This window comes from Rhinolophus sinicus, linkage group LG02 (genome assembly GCF_036562045.2).
Source record: "Rhinolophus sinicus isolate RSC01 linkage group LG02, ASM3656204v1, whole genome shotgun sequence".
NCBI lineage: Eukaryota > Metazoa > Chordata > Mammalia > Chiroptera > Rhinolophidae > Rhinolophus > Rhinolophus sinicus.
Window position 1 is genome coordinate 167115567 of NC_133752.1, and position 17203 is coordinate 167132769.

At 40.0% G+C, this 17203-nt stretch overlaps 2 protein-coding genes across 3 annotated transcripts in view; one reads left to right on the forward strand and one right to left on the reverse strand.

The window, feature by feature from the left end:
- Positions 1–4483, forward strand: part of GYS2 (glycogen synthase 2) — a 48484-nt gene extending 44001 nt beyond the window's left edge. The window contains exons 15-16 of the mRNA XM_019738138.2: positions 564–644; positions 2587–4483. Coding sequence (XP_019593697.1) covers positions 564–644; positions 2587–2808 — 303 coding nt within the window. The 3' untranslated portion in view covers positions 2809–4483. The remainder of the gene's footprint in view (positions 1–563; positions 645–2586) is intronic.
- The window catches only part of SPX (spexin hormone), a 48163-nt gene extending 35674 nt beyond the window's left edge, over positions 1–12489 (reverse strand). The window contains exons 1-5 of one of the 2 annotated variants that reach the window (XM_019736199.2): positions 12307–12458; positions 11985–12042; positions 11343–11405; positions 9897–9980; positions 7407–7544 (exon numbers count right to left, since the gene is read on the reverse strand). In XM_019736199.2, the coding sequence (XP_019591758.2) occupies positions 7486–7544; positions 9897–9980; positions 11343–11405; positions 11985–12042; positions 12307–12333 (291 nt within the window). In that variant the 5' untranslated portion in view covers positions 12334–12458 and the 3' untranslated portion in view covers positions 7407–7485. Of the gene's footprint in view, positions 1–7406; positions 7545–9896; positions 9981–11342; positions 11406–11984; positions 12043–12306 lie in introns of those variants that run through there. The other variant, XM_074325940.1, reaches the window with a different exon arrangement.
- Positions 12490–17203: the final 4714 nt, after the last annotated feature.

Consider the following 17203-nt stretch of genomic DNA (forward strand, 5'->3'; position numbering starts at 1 on the left):
ACTGACTTTGCCTTTACATGCTGTATCTGCTTAGATACTGCTAAACTCCCACAGACAAATGACAGATGAGGCCATATGCTGAGTATCTACATATACTAATTTCAGTGTTCATTACATCCCTGGGTGATTAATTTTACTCTCTTCACTTTACAACAAAAGCAGAATGATAAGGCCCTCAGAAGTTATGTTTCTTATTTCAGGTCTGAAGCAGGATTTAAATCCAGTTTGTGTGATTATTCAGGCCCCATCTTTTTTCCCATGCTTGTTTGTAGAATGAAACCAGGGTTTTCAGTCGCCTTAGCACTCAGAATTCAGAGTTTTGTAAGGCCAGTATGGCTTTTCCCTCCAGTGTTTTGTATTATTTCTTTACCTATTCATTGAAAAAAAATGAAACTCTAAACTGTTTTTTTGTTTTCTTTTTCTGATTCTCGAACTTAGGGTGAATAGATTCTGCCACTTTCCAAAAAACATATTTCATAACTATGAAAATATTTTCTATAATAACTTGGTTATTAGAGTATATAAATCTTTTTTTAACCCGTGACTTGGTCTTCTTTCATTAGTATTACCAGCATGCCAGGCACCTGGCATTAAGCAGAGCCTTTCCAGATAAATTCCACATGGAACCCACATCACCACCCACGGTAAATATTTTATATATTGTTTATTTGTTTTGAAAGCTAAATGTATGTATGCTGTCCTAAGAATAACTTTTAATTTGGAAGTAGCTAAGTACACAAACTATTATACTTTTTTATAGTATCACATCAATACAAAGAATAGAGGAACTGACAAATCAGACCAACTCAGAGTCCTCGATTCAGAGTTGTTCGCCTCACGTGTAAGATGAGCAGACAGTCAGCTAATTCATGTCGCTGGAGAAGCACGTCCATATTAAAACTCTCTCTGCCTTAGTACTTGAAATTACTCCATTAGGCTTCCATTCTTTTGACAGTTGCTCAGAAATAAAGTGGCCCGCTTTAACAGGAAGTGAATTGGCTATCCAAGGAAATGTTTAAACACAGGGTGACTACTTGGCAAGTGAACTCAAGCACCACAGGAGGAATTGGATGAGACAAACATTTACGTTCCATCAGCAGTGCCCACAAGGGAGTCTTCTAAAGTCCAACTATACATTACATTCATGAGACTAGCATAGGCCACTTGTCATCAGAGTCACTTAGCAGGATGTAAGACAGGAAACACAGCTTGAAGCAGGGCAGCGTCAGATCCTTGTTTGCCGTGGTATTGTCCTTAACAGTGGTTTACATACGGCTAAACTTCTTTGCCCTCCTAACCCTCAGGTGATAGCATAGGTGCAAGAGGATGAGACCCACGTCCCTGGGTATGAGATCCAGATTAGCTTCTGACCCAAGGGAGCCAATATCTCATGTAAATCTCCACAGACGTCTTCCCAGGAACATGCCCAATTACAGGAGTCATCAAATTCAGGGATTCCCAAAAACTATGGATCCTCATTTAGTATATCTCCGTCCTCCAAGTTCAGCTGTAATTTCCCAGCCAGGGGCCACTTTTATCATAAACTATTTTGTGTGGTAATACAACTTATATTCCACCTGTATCAGCTGTCCAGCGCAACAGACCTAGAAAGTTAACCCAAGGTGAAATTTGCCTATAGAGAAGGTAAAAGGACTTTGTAAGTCCCTCAGTCTACAAATTCTACACCCATGTTCATGATTCTAATAGAGATAATTGCTTAGTTTATGTAGAGGTGGACACGCCACTTGATAATTCAGCTATATTCACCCATTAATTTGTTTATTCAACTATTAAGTATTGAGCATTTACTCTGAGCCAGGTCCTAAGTGCAGGACTCAGCTTTTTTTCTGTCTACTTTCAGGTAGAGTATCTGAATCTTGAAATGAAGGTACAAACATGACTTAATAATAATGTGTAAGTGTAGTTGGAATACAGAGTGACAAGTACTGAAACAGTTTTATACATTTGTCTCCCCACTCAAGCATGTACCCTCCTAGAAGGCAGGGATCGTGTTTTTCATGTATCCTCTGTGCCATTATTGTGCCTGCCCCATAGCTGAGGCTTAGTATGTGTTTATTAAGTGAGTTATCTCAGTGAATCTTAGTAGAAGGGCAGTTTGCTTGAAACCTATGGTAGGTACTTGCTCATTAACAGAAACAAAAGTAACTGGTGGAATTGCAGGGTCAGCTAAGTGGCCTGGCATCCTGGATTCTTCCCAATGGTGGCTGTCCCTAGAATGTCCAAGCTGCCCATGTCCTGCCATTTCATGGAGCCAATCTAAAGGATAATATAGGGGTGACATTATCAGCAGTGTAACAAAGCAGTTGAGATTAGATTAAAGGTTTTGGGGTGATCACCACCCTGGTACAAATCTTTGCTCTACCACTTATGTGCTGTAAGACCTTGGGCAAGTCATTTGGCCTCTCTAACCCTCAATTTTCTTCTGTAAATGAGAAATACAAATCTATTGGGGTGTTGTTACAAATATTTAATAAGATATAAATATATGGCACATGCAAATTGTTTACATCACTGGAAAATCAAGAAGTCATTATAACGTTTATGTCTTATTTTTGTCTTTGGCAGACGGAAGGATTTAAATATCCCAGACCTTCCTCAGTGCCACCCTCTCCTTCAGGGTCTCAGGTCTCCAGTCCTCAGAGCAGTGATGTGGAAGATGAAGATGAGGATGAGAGATATGATGAGGAAGAGGAAGCAGAAAGAGATCGGTTAAATATTAAGTCACCATTTTCTTTAGGTCATGTTCCTCATGGGAAGAAAAAGCTGCATGGCGAATACAAGAACTGAATTCCATACTTGTTGAACAGAGATAATTTAGTAAGAACAGGGTAAAAAGGGTTAGTTAAGGAAATGAAAATGCCACACATTTCATTTTTTTCTTCTAAGTATCACAATGGGATTGATTCTCTGCCTAAAAAGTGGAGATTAAGTGAATAGCAATTTTATAATTTATAATAAAATCCGAGTTATTTTCCTCAACTCCTTTTTCCCCAGTAAATTCAAGCATGAAGAAATGTTAATTGAAGGAGGAAGACCAGAAGTGTTTCTAAAATGGTTAATTTAAGCAATAAGAGTTTTTATTTACTAGTTTGTTTCTTTTTAAATTCTCATCACCGTGATTCTTTGCTTAATATTTATGCAGCTTCTATACCTGCCAAACAGGTCTCCCATTTTCACCCCAATGGATCCTATTCTTAGTCATGAGGATATACTACCTATCTTAAATAACTTGGTCTTTAGTGATTATTTTAATTTTTCACAAGTCAGAAACATGAATTTATATACAGCTTCACAGGCAATCAAAATCCATAGAAAATAGTGATTCTAAATCCAGATCTTGATGCATATTAGTACATTTCCAAGGTCACTTCTCAAATTAATGACAGGAAGTTATTTCCATCTGTACTATACCATCCGACCCTAATAATTTTTTTTTATTGTTTAAAAGGAAAGACTTTTTGAAAACTTGGTCAATCTTCCAAAGATGATAAATTGTTAAATCCAAAATGAATAAATATATGAATAGGTAAAGCTATAACTTTCATTAATATTGCCTTCTTTAAAATTCTTTTAGACAGTTAAATAACATGTGTAAAGTACCTGCTATGTAATAGTGCCTTGTGAAGGACAACGTTTAAAACTCTCTTTTAAAAAAAGAATAGCAAAAATAAATTTTAGAGTCTACTTTATAATAAGGACAGCGTCTCTAACACATTCATGATGTGCATAGAGATATTGACTAAATGATTGTAACGAAGCATATTTATGTTTTAAATGTAATTAAATATAAATTGCCAAAAGCATACAAAAATCCACATTCACTGTTGGATTTTTTCCCCCACAACTGGGTATTGTTACATTTAGATCACAGTGAACATCTTGGTTGGTATGTCAGTTGACGTGGGTCGGTAGTCAGTAGAGGTTCTAAAAAAGTTTTGGTCTCAGTGCTGGATTGTTGATGGCAACAAGGGAAGAGTAACAATAACAATGTGTCGGATGGTTCAAGACCAGTGAAAAACTGTAATCCAGCTCTTCCATGGATACGAAAACATAGAAGAATGGTGGACCAAAGCAATAAATCAGGGCAAAATGGAAGATGGTTGCAAGCTTACCTGATTTAGTGGTTCAGGATAAAGGGAAATAAATTACCTAAAGCCCCACCCTTGAAAAATGTCCCATGATTCCATTTAAACCAGTGTCTGCAGAGCAGTTTGGAAAGTTCTGTACTGAAGATTAGAGAAAATATGAAGTGGATTTGTATTGCAACACAAACACTCTTTTGCTGAAGTACTAGAAAGATCTCATGATATGAAAGGATTTCACTGTTACAATAACCATGAAAATGTATCCCTGATAAAGTGACACCCTGTATATATTCAAATAATACTCCTGATTGATAATTGGTAGGGTCACTGTTATTGAAAGCATGGGGTATCCAATAAAATACCTTCTTAATATAAAACTTTAAAATTCAAGTGCTTTTTTAAAAAATGAAAGAATAGCTTTCTGATTAGAAATGAGTACAAATGATAGTATACATGGAAATTAACTGACTTGCAAACACCTGGCTTTCAGTGGCATGTGTAGGATTCAGAGTCCTCTATTCAGATAGCTGATGCACTTGACTCCATCCCCTTGCCCCAGTCATTTATTTGTCCTTTCCCCAAGACTGACAAAATCCTGGTGAGGGACAACAAATAGGGTTGTTAGATGACTCTGTGTTTAGCACAGCACATTATACACAGTAGTTGCATAAATGAATGGTCTTATTGGGAGAAACAGAGGTACAAACAAATGATGCTTTTAAAGAATGTATGTATTCATAAGTTGGAGGACAGGAACTATAGAAAATAGTTTGTGTGTGTTGGACTAGCTGACAGCAAGATTTTTTGTATGCATTTCCTTCCATGGTAAGAGTTAGGGTTAACACAGCTGGTTTACATATATAGATCAGAATACAAAATATTACAAGTGCTACAGTAATAGTTTTTTTAGTGCACAAGGGGGATTCAGAAAAAGGACTCGTCAAGTGTACACTGAGGAGGTTCAACAAGGCTTCATATGATGAGCCTAACTTTCTATGAAGTAATGTGGAAGATACAATTGCCCTCCTCATGTGGTGGTTGTAAGGATCATATCAAATTACAAATGAACTAACGCTTCCTGACAGAACTTATTGTCCAGAAGGAGGACACCAACAGGTTACATTCCCAACTCCCCTTTCTTCTGAAGCCTATGTAAAATAATGTAACTCAAGGTTGACAGGATATAGACTTTTATTTCTCATAACCAGGTAAAAGAGGAAATGAGAATTGGAAGGTGACTTTAACATCAGAGCCTCTCTGCCTTCTCTCCTCTCTCAGGGGCAGAATAGTGATGTGGGAGGAGAGGGGGCATTCACTGAGGAAACCCAGGGAAACAAAGAGTAACTGAGAACCCACACAGGAGGCAATATATATAAATAATGCACAGGTAGCCACAGGGGGAGTAGGATATAGAGGCAAAGAGGGGAAGAACAACTGGAACTGTGCTAAAAATGGCTGCAAGGCCAATGTGGAGGTGGGGGTATTTTAGTACATGGATATGCATTGGAGGCAGATATTTCCCAGTGTTAAAATCCAAGCCATGCAATGTGAAAAAGTTTGATTACTGATCACTTGTTCATTTCAGTTTTGAGAAAGACAGAAATAAAGAGAATTGCAAAGGCACTCTAAGAGAGATAGAAAGTACAGCAAATGGCCTCGGGGAGTTTATGCAATTATTGTGTGAATCAGTATATCTGTACAGCATTCAAGGAATTCAAATAGTTGTAATACTTGCAGCTGATTATTATTTTAACAAGTATTGGTCATTTAGACAGCGTTCCAAAACTGTGTTTTAGTGTGAAGTAGTTGAGATGGTTCTAGTTTGCTGTGGGAAGAATTACTTCATAAGATAGATTTTAAAAGGATTCTGGGAATAGATGTAATATTTAAATAGCCAGTATGTACAAGTCTATGTCAGATGAGTAAATAATTATCAATAAACTGCACTGTCTAGAAAATCTACTTTAAAATCAAATTATAATTAATGACAGGTATCTATTATAATGCCACATCGATTTTTTTTAATGCTAGAATATTTTTTGGCAGAAATCAATGTTACATTAACTTGAACATAGTTTCATTATTTAATTGTGAAACAAGACACAGACAAATCTTATGAGCAGGGTTTTGATTATTTAACACAGTAAAATTGTAATTCCAACTTACAGAGACATGCACATAACAATCTTCTTTAGCTACTGAATAATTATTATATACTGATGACAGTAAGACTTAATAATACTTCCCACTTATGACATTTATCAATAACAACTTTCAATTAATTAGGTCAAAAATAATCGACATGATGATCATACTGTAATTACAAATAAATATATTATTACGCTTCCTATAGATACATGTGTATGTGAGTGTGTGTGTGTGTGTGTGTGTGTGTGTATTTCAGATAGTATTAAACCCAAGATGACTTTAAAAAGGAGTAAATTAGGCATATTGCCATGCACTTACATTATCAGGGTGCCTTTATATAATGTTTTCATGTCAAATAAAGCCTAGCATTCTAGTCAATTAGAGGAACCAGTCTTTGAGTCTGTTTAGCCATGGAAAATGGGTTACCTCAAAAAACTGGTTTGTTCTTTTTGTACAGTGTACATAGAAACAGAATACAGTGTCTCCAACTGCTTATTTCCCAGTAACGTGTGGATCCATGTTTCTAAACTGTATTCAGGAAGATCCACAAAGAGCAAAAGGGGGAGCTCCCAGCTGTGGAAACTTCCACTGGCTCCAGCCTCACTAAGGGTACCCTCTCTCAGCGGTGGCACCAAAGTGCTCTAATCACGGCGTTTCTGCCCAGTCATCCCTTCCCACTTCCCATTGGAACAGCTTACCTCTCCTCATGAACTGCTAAGGCAATCACACTCTACTCTTTCCCATCCTGCCGTGATTCCTCCCTCACCCTCCTTGGAGGTGGAGAAAGGGAGGAAAGGAAGGGAAAATTCACTGCGGAATGACAAGACAATGCAAGTGGGTAACAGAATGTAAAAACCAACCACTAATAATTATTAGATCAAGATGGGTATTTGTTGTAACAAAAAGAACACTCTTTTAAGAGTCTTCAGCCTTATACTCATAAATGCTCTAACATATTCAAGAGTAAGACACAAGGTGTCTAAGCGGGACCTAAAGCAATAATAATAATAATAATAATAATAATAATAATAATAATAATAAAAATAATAATTTTAAGAAGCAGTGATGTTCTCAGTTAAGAACTCTACATTACTTTTGCTTCCGGAAGAATAAAACTAGCTGTGCATGTTCCTAAGATTATGACGAAGTAAAAAGGATCCACGGGTTTTATTCACATGGTTTATGTCTTCAACAATAACAGAATTGTAACTGAGTGCAATTTGATATATTTTCACCAGTTTATCAGACTGTCTTTCAGGAATCTGGTTTGATCAAAGTTTTCTTCTCCAGCTGTAAGAAACAAAATACATATAGCACCAAATCAGAATCTCTGGGTCTGAGGCCAAGAAATCTGCATTTCCAGCAAATGCTTCACTTAACTCTGATGGAACCAGTCCACAGATGGATAGCAGAGAACCACTGACTTGTACATCTTTACTCACTGGAATGTCTCTATCATTTCAAACTGAACCTTCATTACACCCACAGAAGTTTTTATTCCTTATCAGCATCACCATTTCAAACTCTCACACACAACACTTTAAAACATGTGCTTGACTCTGTATTCTTTTTTATACCTTTAGTGAATAGTTATCTCATATTACCTATTCTTCCGTCTGGGATACCTCAGAGTGGAGCCTGTCCATCCATCCCACTGACCGGCTGCACCTCATCACTTCACTCCTACATCAATTCAAGTTCCTTACTAATTCCCCTCTCCAGCCTTTCCTCTTCAACACCATCCATTCGAGAGGTGTCATGGCATAATTGAAGAAGCTGTAGAGTCACACAGACCTGAGTTAAAATCATGATATCACTTTTCACTAACCATGTGACCTTAGGAAAGTAAATGCACCTCTTAAAGGTTCAGTTTTATGAGCTGTAAAGATTAGCTCTAAGCTAGAAAGATTAATGTCTGACACATAGTAGATGTTCCCATATTATAGCTACTGTTACTGCTCTTATCGTCACATACGCCATAACCAGACTTATCTGCTTTCACCAGGTCATCTCTCTGCTGAAAATCCATAGGGTATCTTATTGATTCTCAGATAAATACTAAGTTACCTTCTATTCTTCATCCCAGTTCTAGTATGTACCTGCTATGTGATAGTGGACAAATTACTTAGTCTTTCTATGCTTCTATTTCCTCATCTGTAAAGTGTGGATACTATCAGTGTTTACTTCCCTGGGTTCCTGTGAGGATTAAATGTATTAATCCACATGAAATGCTTGGAATAGTGCCTGACCCAGTGCATTCTAGTAAGTCTTTAGTAATTATTATAATAGCTAGTAGCAGTAGAGATTGGAGCAAGAGTCATTGTAGCTGGGTCGTGACCACCACTCTTACATTCTGCTATTCCACTGACTGCTCACCCTATCTTTGCACCGCAAAGGCCATTCCCATTCTTGCTTTTGCTTAATGTGCCTGCCACAGAGTCTGATACCTAGCAGGCATAAATGCATATTTGCTGAATTACGTATTATAATCTCCTCTTCTCACCCAAATCAGCCCCAGACTTGCTCTAAGTTCAGAGGACCCCTTTATCCCACTCTCTTGAATTTGCTTCTCATAGGTATTTTTTCACAACAAAGCCATAAGCTTGAAGCCAGAAAGTGCTTTCTGCTCTTTCTTCCCCTCCTGCACATGCCCCATCAGATACTAGGCACAGAGCACATAGGCTTTTTCCACTAGCACAAGTGTCAGAGCAGTGGGCCAGCAGTCGATCACCAGATCACTCACTGTAATTTTTACACATGTAAACATTTAAATTATGTCATAAGTATGGCATCATTACAATTATTGAGAGGGAAAAGTCTAGGTCTATTTATTATGCTTTGTTGACCTCTATTATTAATAGTAATAAACTTATATACTTTGTTCATTTGGCTGTTAGAAATCCTGTATATGGATATCATTATTCCATTTTACTGGTTGATCCTAAGGCTTGGGGTCATCCAGCTAGTAAAGCAGCTGAGCCAGAATCTGAACCTAGTCCTACTACGCACTCCAAAGCCCTGGCTAAGCCACTACCAAGATGCCTTAATTCACTGAATAGCTTTAATGTTACATAAACAGTGTCTCTATTTGAAGATTACAGCTAAGTAGAGAATAAGCGGTCTAGTATAGTAAAAATTATGCAAGCTTAGAATCAGAACCAGCTCATATCTATTAGGGTGAACCATATGAAACTGCTGCTGTGTTTGTAAGCAAAAAACAGTTGATTTTCAGCAATTTCATTTGGGTCAACATTTAATAGTGAGCAACTGGATTTATAATTATTTAAACCTCTTTTGACCTCAGTTTTTTTTCAATTACAAAATAATGAAGTTGGACTTTGTGCTGTTTTAGCCCTAGAGTTCAAAGAGAAATAAAGGTTATAATAGTCTACGGATTATAGAATTCATATGAAATTCCCCAGTCTCACCAAAGAAATGTTTCCATGTTATTGGGAATAACTTTAATGAGCGATATACTAGTCTTTAAATAATAAATATTGTGTGAATTTCTGGGGTGGAATGACTGTTAATTGTTTTTAAAATTCTGAATAAATAAAGGCAACTTTGTTGTCCTCAACACAGAATCCCAAAAGTAATCAAAGCTCTCTGTCTTTCAGTTGAAAGAGGTCACTATACTTGTACCTTCTTTTGGTTTCTGCAAGGAAGCCAACAACAGAGCTGCTGCTTCTGGAAGAGTTAGTAGTCCAGGATTTGGGTTTCGTCTTTCTGAAAAAAAACACAAAAATGTATACAGATTCTATGAGCATTTAAATATTCATATAGGTAAATGCTATTCCATTATGTTATGACACTAGAAAAATCTCTATGAAATTGCTTATTGATCCCTCAGCAAAGGGCCTCCACACAGATTGATTTTTATGTTGAAACATTTCACACTTCCCTTGGACGTTTACTTACTGGTTATGTTGCATATTACAGGGTATGGAAGAGTATTTAAACTATATACTACACCGAATTTCACGGCAGCAAGGAGGATTAAGATAAAGAGTCCGTGAGAAATTTCTCCTTTCAGAGCTTAATATGGGAAGTCTGGGCAAAAAAGTTTAGATGTGATTTTGCTTGGAGCCTGGACTCCCTCCTCTCTCATTCCTTCCAAAGCAGTTTGAGATATTAATCTACATTCTTGCCCACATGTAAGGCAATTATTTGACTGAAGGAGGGTCTGTTAAATACTCAAAATTATTTCAAATCTAAATTGACAGAACACAAAATATCCTGAGTCAACACAAACCATGATTTTTACGTTGGGAGCAACTGAAGTGGGAAAACATACCTTATCCTCATAAAGCAAATAAGCTTAATTATACCGCAAGCTTGAAGGTGAACAAAAATTTGTTAAGCACCTACTATGTGCTTAACAGAGTTTGCTATTTTTCAAAATAAGTATACTTGCTATTTTTAGCATTTCAATCTTCACATTTTATCAAAATTAATTGCATAGCTTTTTTTAAATCCAGCGGCATGGAAAGGTTTATCATGAAAAGTAACAGTCCCTGGCTCATTCTTTATAGCCTCCATTTATTACATAGTGTGGTTTTGAATCTTTTGATAGCTCTTTCTAGTAATATAATAAAGGCATACATTTGAAGTTTCTAGATAAATCACTATTTTGATGATGATAATAATAACAACAACAAACAGTGTTTAAGAGGAAACTGTGACGATCCTGTCATAAACAGGAGGTACATTTGGGGGTCCGTTGCACATTTCCCCCTACCCTTCTTTATCCTTAGGAGCTGAACCCCGGGCCGGCGATAACTCCCCGGGTATCTCTGCAAACCCGGTGGGCAGAGGGCCACTTGAGTCGCTGAGACCAGGTCAAGTTTGGGGACTCTCAGCTCCAGCTTCCGCCGCACCTGCCGCTATTAGGAGGGGCGTCGCGAGCCCCCACTTCCCGCGTTCTGCCTAAACTTGGGCTTGGCAAGAGCTGGTTCTCTGGGTGGCCCCGGCCCCCAGTCCTTCGTAGTGGGGGGACGCTTTCGTTCGGCACCGGGCGGAGCGCGCCCTACGCGGTGGGTCCAGCTCTAAGTTGCCAGACCCGCCCCCCTCGCTCCCTCGGTCACTCACCTGGCGGCGGCCTGTCGGAAAGGTCCTTCCTTCGACTCTGGTTCGAGATGAAGCGGCGCCCCTCTGTAAAGGAGAGAGATGGGGCTCAGCGCCCGCCCGGCCCAGGACGATCCGGGTTAAACCACAGCCGCTCCGCTCTACGCAGCCTCGGAGAGGGATGGGGGGACACGGCGGTGACGGCGGTGGCGGCGGCGGCGGGAGGCACCTGGTCAGGGGCCGCGCTGAGCTGCCGGGTTTCAGGTGCTCGGCGCGCAACCCTGGGCTGAGCCAGGCGCCGGTAAAGAGAGCAGGAGAAAGGTCCCGCGCGCCCCGCGCACCCCTGCCAGTGCGATGTTTCCCAGGCAACGCCAGAGTCATCCTTTGTGGCAAGAACCAGCAACCTCCCAGTTTAGGTTGGAGGCTTTCTAATCAGATAGAGTCCTCGCGTTCCACCGCCACCCGCACCTCACCACCCCCTGTAACCCCGCTACTGTCCCTTTTCCTTGGCTAACCGAGATGGGGATGACCTTGACCTAGATTATTTAAGGGACCAAACTCGATCTTATTCTTTCCCCACAGCTCTCCACCTATCGCATGGATTCATGCACCCCCCAAGGATCTTCCGTCATTTGCTGTAGGAAGAGCAAAGCATTTGGAACGTACGTGCACCCTTCAGGTAGAGCATAGCTTGAGGAGTCCAGTTCCTTCTCTCAAAGAGTCTCTACAACCCGGGAGAAGAGAAAAACAGTTAATAAAACATTGCAGCCCAGTACATTATTAGAAAGGAAGGAAGGGAGGAAGGAAGGAAGGAAAGAAGGAAGGAAGGGAGGAAGGAAGGAAGGAAAGAAGGAAGGAAGGAAGGAAGGAAGGAAGGAAGGAAGGAAGGAAGGAAGGAAGGAAGGAAAGAAAAGAAGGAAAGAAGGAAGGGAGGGGAAAAAAAAGAAAGAAGGAACATTCAGGAGCCTCAATTTTTGAATTTGCTTACCTGTGGTGCACTGCTGGAATTTCCCATGAAAGAGAACACCAAGAAAAGAGCCAAGGTTGTCGCCGCCAGATATCTGAGTCCCTATAAGAACAGATCAGTCAAAGAATTGGTAACTCCTGGCAGAATCAAAAGAAAGTCATTTCTGTGCCTGTAGAATCTTCTACTTCCTTTCTTGACACCTGGGCAATTACAAACCCCTTACCTTTTGCTATGTTCTCTTTTAATACTCAGTATAGGATAGGGGGAAGGGAGAGGACGGTTCCCCAGTCTACCTTTTAGTTAATCCACAAAAGAGTTCTCTTTAAAAAAAAAAAAAATTAGAAATATATTATTTTCATTGCTTAACCCACACGAATAATTGTGTGAATAAGTGAATTTTTTAGTAAAATCAAATGATTCTAATATTTTAAGGCATATTGTTTAAATATCTTTTAACCTCTAAAATGCTTATGAAACATAAAATAAGTAAAAAGCTATAAAGCTTTTTATAAAGGAGTTAAAGTCTTATGTAAATAAAACCTTTACTTGCCTTCATTTTCTGCTCCTTTCCAGAACCTGCAATAACTATAACTTCACCTGTGAGTTTTCCAATCATGTTCTGATGGTGGGGCTTTTAAAATCTTAGTGTCAAAGACCCCTCCCAATCTTCAGTAGAGTTTGGGAGTCCAGAGGGACTACTTGTCAGTTTTCAAGGTTGAGAAGATCTGATGACTCCTCCAGGAAGATTCAATTGCAGGAAGTAGAGAAATGATCGATGAGTGGACATCATTTGTTTAGATTCTGACCACATCAGCCAGGAGACACTCTGAAAATATCGGCATTTTTGCCTTTGCTTTTCCCACTAGCTTCCCAAAGCATCATCATCATCATCATCATCATAATCATCATCTAAAGAAAATGATTAATAACTCCTGACAGAATCAAAAGTAAATGAATAAAGTAAGAAAACATGCTTTGGGTAACTAGTTATCAAGCTATCACCGATGACTAAAGATGAATCATTTGGTCAGAAATGAAAAGGTTAGGGAATCTCAATGGATTTTTTTTCCCTCAATGGAATTTGACATCAGTTATTCACAAATATTTATTGAATGCCTACTACGCATTCGACATTTCTCCTTTTAGTTCAAAGGACACAGTCATGTATTAAAAAGACAGTCTCTTTGATCAATCTTTTAGTCAGGGGAGAAACACTTTAATAAAAAGGTAAGTAAGGTAATTATGCTCACTTTCCATCCTCCCAATCAGGTTGGGTGTGGGCATATGACTCACCATAGGCTCCACAAATCAAATATAGCCACTCAGATGGGAAATCTGGAGCTAGGATGGAGGCTAGTGGGGATTACTTCTGGTGCAGTGGTGGTTATAGTAAGCTTGAGTTTGTGGGGGCAGTACTGCTTGCAGTGCTAATGGAAGGTTCCAGGATGGTATTACCACATTTTAATGATGTCCCCTTGCTTAAATCAGCCCAGTTTGTCGGTTTCTTTATGACAGCTAAGAAACTATTTGCAGGACATATGTACTGATCAGTAGAGAAGGAGAAATGATGATGCAGAAGAGAACTGAAAAGGAATGCATTGAAGGCAAGAGGGATGGGATCCAAAATATGTCAATATTTGGTTGAAACAATTATATACACAGGCAGGGATTGAACAAGGACCTGGATATGCACCATATGCTAAGGTACCATGGATAAGAGAGATGGACTCTTTCTTCTAAAAATTAGTGCCGTGCTCCTCAAGTATATTGTGCATATAAATCACCCGGGAATATTGCTGAAATGCAGCTTCTGATTCAGTACAGCTAGCGTGGGGTCTGATATTCTGGATTTCTAATGAATTACTAGGTGATGCTGATGAATGCTACTCTACTGATTGTTGGACATTTTGAGTAGTAAAACTTTGGAAGACATAAGTGATAAAATCTAAACCTTGGAGTCTACATGGCTGGGAGAATGGCTAGCAATAGAAATATCAGAATATATGGAGAGAGAAGAGATGAATTTGTTTGGGGATTGAAGTTTGAGGGGCTGATGCTATATCTACCTTCAAATCTTTGTTTAAAAGAGATTGCGATTTGGGCACTTGATATTTAGACTGGACAGTGTACAGAGAAGAAAGCTGAGGATTCGTTAGTGAATGAGAATGGAATATAGAAAGTATTCTGTAGGTAGAAGCTTGAGGAATATTTACTCTCTTTGAAAAATAAGCAAGAAAGAGCCAAAGTCATTAGTATAGTGTTTTCTACTGGCTTAGGAGACGGGTAAGATACAAACTAAAGACTACAAGGTTAACACCAAAATTGGATAAAATCTTAACATGCTGTGGGGACAGAGCCAGGAGAGCAGTTTCCAGGCTCTCGGCCTCACGTGGAAAGGTGCTGGCTCGGGTAGCAGATGGCCATCAGCTGTGACTAGTTGGCCATCAGCTGTTACCAGTCAGCCATTAGCCACTGATATAACTGCCGTGGCTAAGCTAGCAAGTGCAATTGCAATTAGCAAGGGGTGAGTTGCTTGGTGGGTTGGTTGGTTGGTTGGTTGGTTGGTTGGTTGGTTGGTTGGTTGGTTGGTTGATTGGCTGGCTGGCTGGCTGGCTGGCTGGAAGGCAGAGAAGCTGATGGCACATTGTGGATCGTGTGGCTCCTGCTTCCTGTGTCTCCAACTCAGCCGCCAACAAGAATATAATGGTATGACTCCCCTATCTATGGCTCCATTGATGTTCCTTTTTGGCCTCACCATATCTTGCATTCTCATGTGGGGAGCAGGAGCTAAGACCCCGCATGACACCCTGTATGACACATGGCGCAGCCAGCAGAGTTCTCCCGGTCAGGTAACAGAGTCATCTGCCTCTGGGCAGGAGGACATGTGGCCCCCACACAGTGTGTGGTGTCCCGCAGCTGCTGTTCTCATAGCTGGACTCCTGTGGAGGGCTGGGAGGATGTGGATGGTTCTCCAACCAACATAGGACAGAGAAAGCAAAGGTTGTTGTGGCCGTGTGGGCTGGGAAGTGCTTGCTGAGGAAGCTCAGATGCGGGACTTGTGGTCCCAGTAAGAAACGCTTGCTGAGTCCTCGGTGGAGGATGTGGGTGAGGTCAAGGTTGTCCCTCATGCCAAGGTTGGGGAGGGCTTGGAACCTCACCCTGCGGAGAGGGCACACACTGTGAGGCCAACGCACAGCCCTGGCAAATGACTGTGGACTATGGGGAATTGCCTCCCATCCTTGATTTGATGGACTGCTTGACCACCATGTAGTGGAACTGGTAGATGTTTGCTTCCTGTGTCTCGCCCGACTGCCAGTGAGAATATGTAAGCACTTTGGCTATGAACCACTATTGTTCCAGCATGGTACCCTGAGAAACCCTGGTTATACCCAGAAAGAAGGTGGACCTTGAGGGACACCCCCTGGCCATTATTTGAACTGGACTGGAACTTTTTCTCGTGAACTCGGTTCCTGACACAGGGCCCCTCGGGGAAGACGCTTGTCACGTAGATTGAGAGGCAAGACCCTGTAGGGGTGGATTGTGGGGACAGAGTCCTAGAGAGCAGTTTCCAGGCTCTCATCCTCACGTGGAAAGGTGCCAGCTCAGATAGCAGATGGCCATCAGCTGTTACCGGTCAGCTATTAGCCACTGATATAACTGCCATGGCTAAGCTAGCAAGCGCAGATTGCAGTTAGCAAGGGGTTGGTTGGTTGGTTGTTTGGTTGGCTGGTTTGTTGGTTGGTTGGTTGGTTGGTTGGTTGGTTGGTTGGTTGGCTGGCAGAGAAGCTGATGGCAGATTGCAGATCGTGTGGCTCCGGCTTCCTGTATCTCCAACCCAGCCACCAGCGAGAATATAGTGGCATGAGTCCCATATCTATGGCTCCGTTGGTGTTCCTTTTTGGCCTCACCGTATCCTGTGTTCTTATGTGGGGAGTGGGAGCTGAGACCCTGCATGCCTTTAAATATTAGAGTTTAGGATTTTAGGATTTAATTTGAAGGGACTATAGTAACATCCAAAAAGAGCAATAAAAGAAAATTATGCATGTGTTTGTGATTTAAACAAACCATTATGTGAAACCCAGTTACAAGGTTACCAAACAAGTAAAATTCCTTTTTTCCTCTCTACATACCAAGCACACATAAAGCTTTTAGAAAGAGAAACAGGAAAATGACGCACCGATAAAAACATGTTTTGAATTTACAATTTTAAGGAAAAGTAAATGAATGTGGTTTGTTTATAACAGTTTAGCTAACGAATTCACAAGCAGATGTATGACGTCAAAGCTGCCATTTGCAGTATAATATGCACAAGTGAGGAAAAGGGTTTTGGCATATTATCAATACTGTAGTCTTATCAAAAGTAACATGCCAGAATGTGTTTGTTCGAAAAGGGCAATGATTCCCAATAAAATGTTTTTGTTAAATCACAACATTTTAAGATTTTTACAGGCCTAAACCTAGAGATGGGCAAAGAAAAGTTTTTGATAAAAAACAGTTGGTGGATAAAACCATTGAATTTTATTCTGCTTCCAGGTAGTGGGCATTGAATAAATTGAATTCTAAACTGTTTTTAAAGGCGTACTCAGTGGAGACCATTTTGCCTGCATCACTGATGTTACCTGAATTCTAGTTAACTGCATTCTCACAAGGTCAGCGATTCCTGTGTTCACACAGAAAACAGCTCATATCTTGGGTAAGGTTACATGGACAATATGGCTATTATGATACTGAAATATTCTAATTACTTCTTTGATGACAGAGTACAGAGCATTTTGAAATAAACCTATGAATAAAGTCATTGGGTTCAGTCTCCTACTTTGACTTTATTCTATGCCAGGGCCAGTCTGTATCCTAGGCCAGCTGTCTCTCAAACAAGTGGAAGAAGTAATTTCCCCAAAGGGCTATCAGTCTTTGGAGG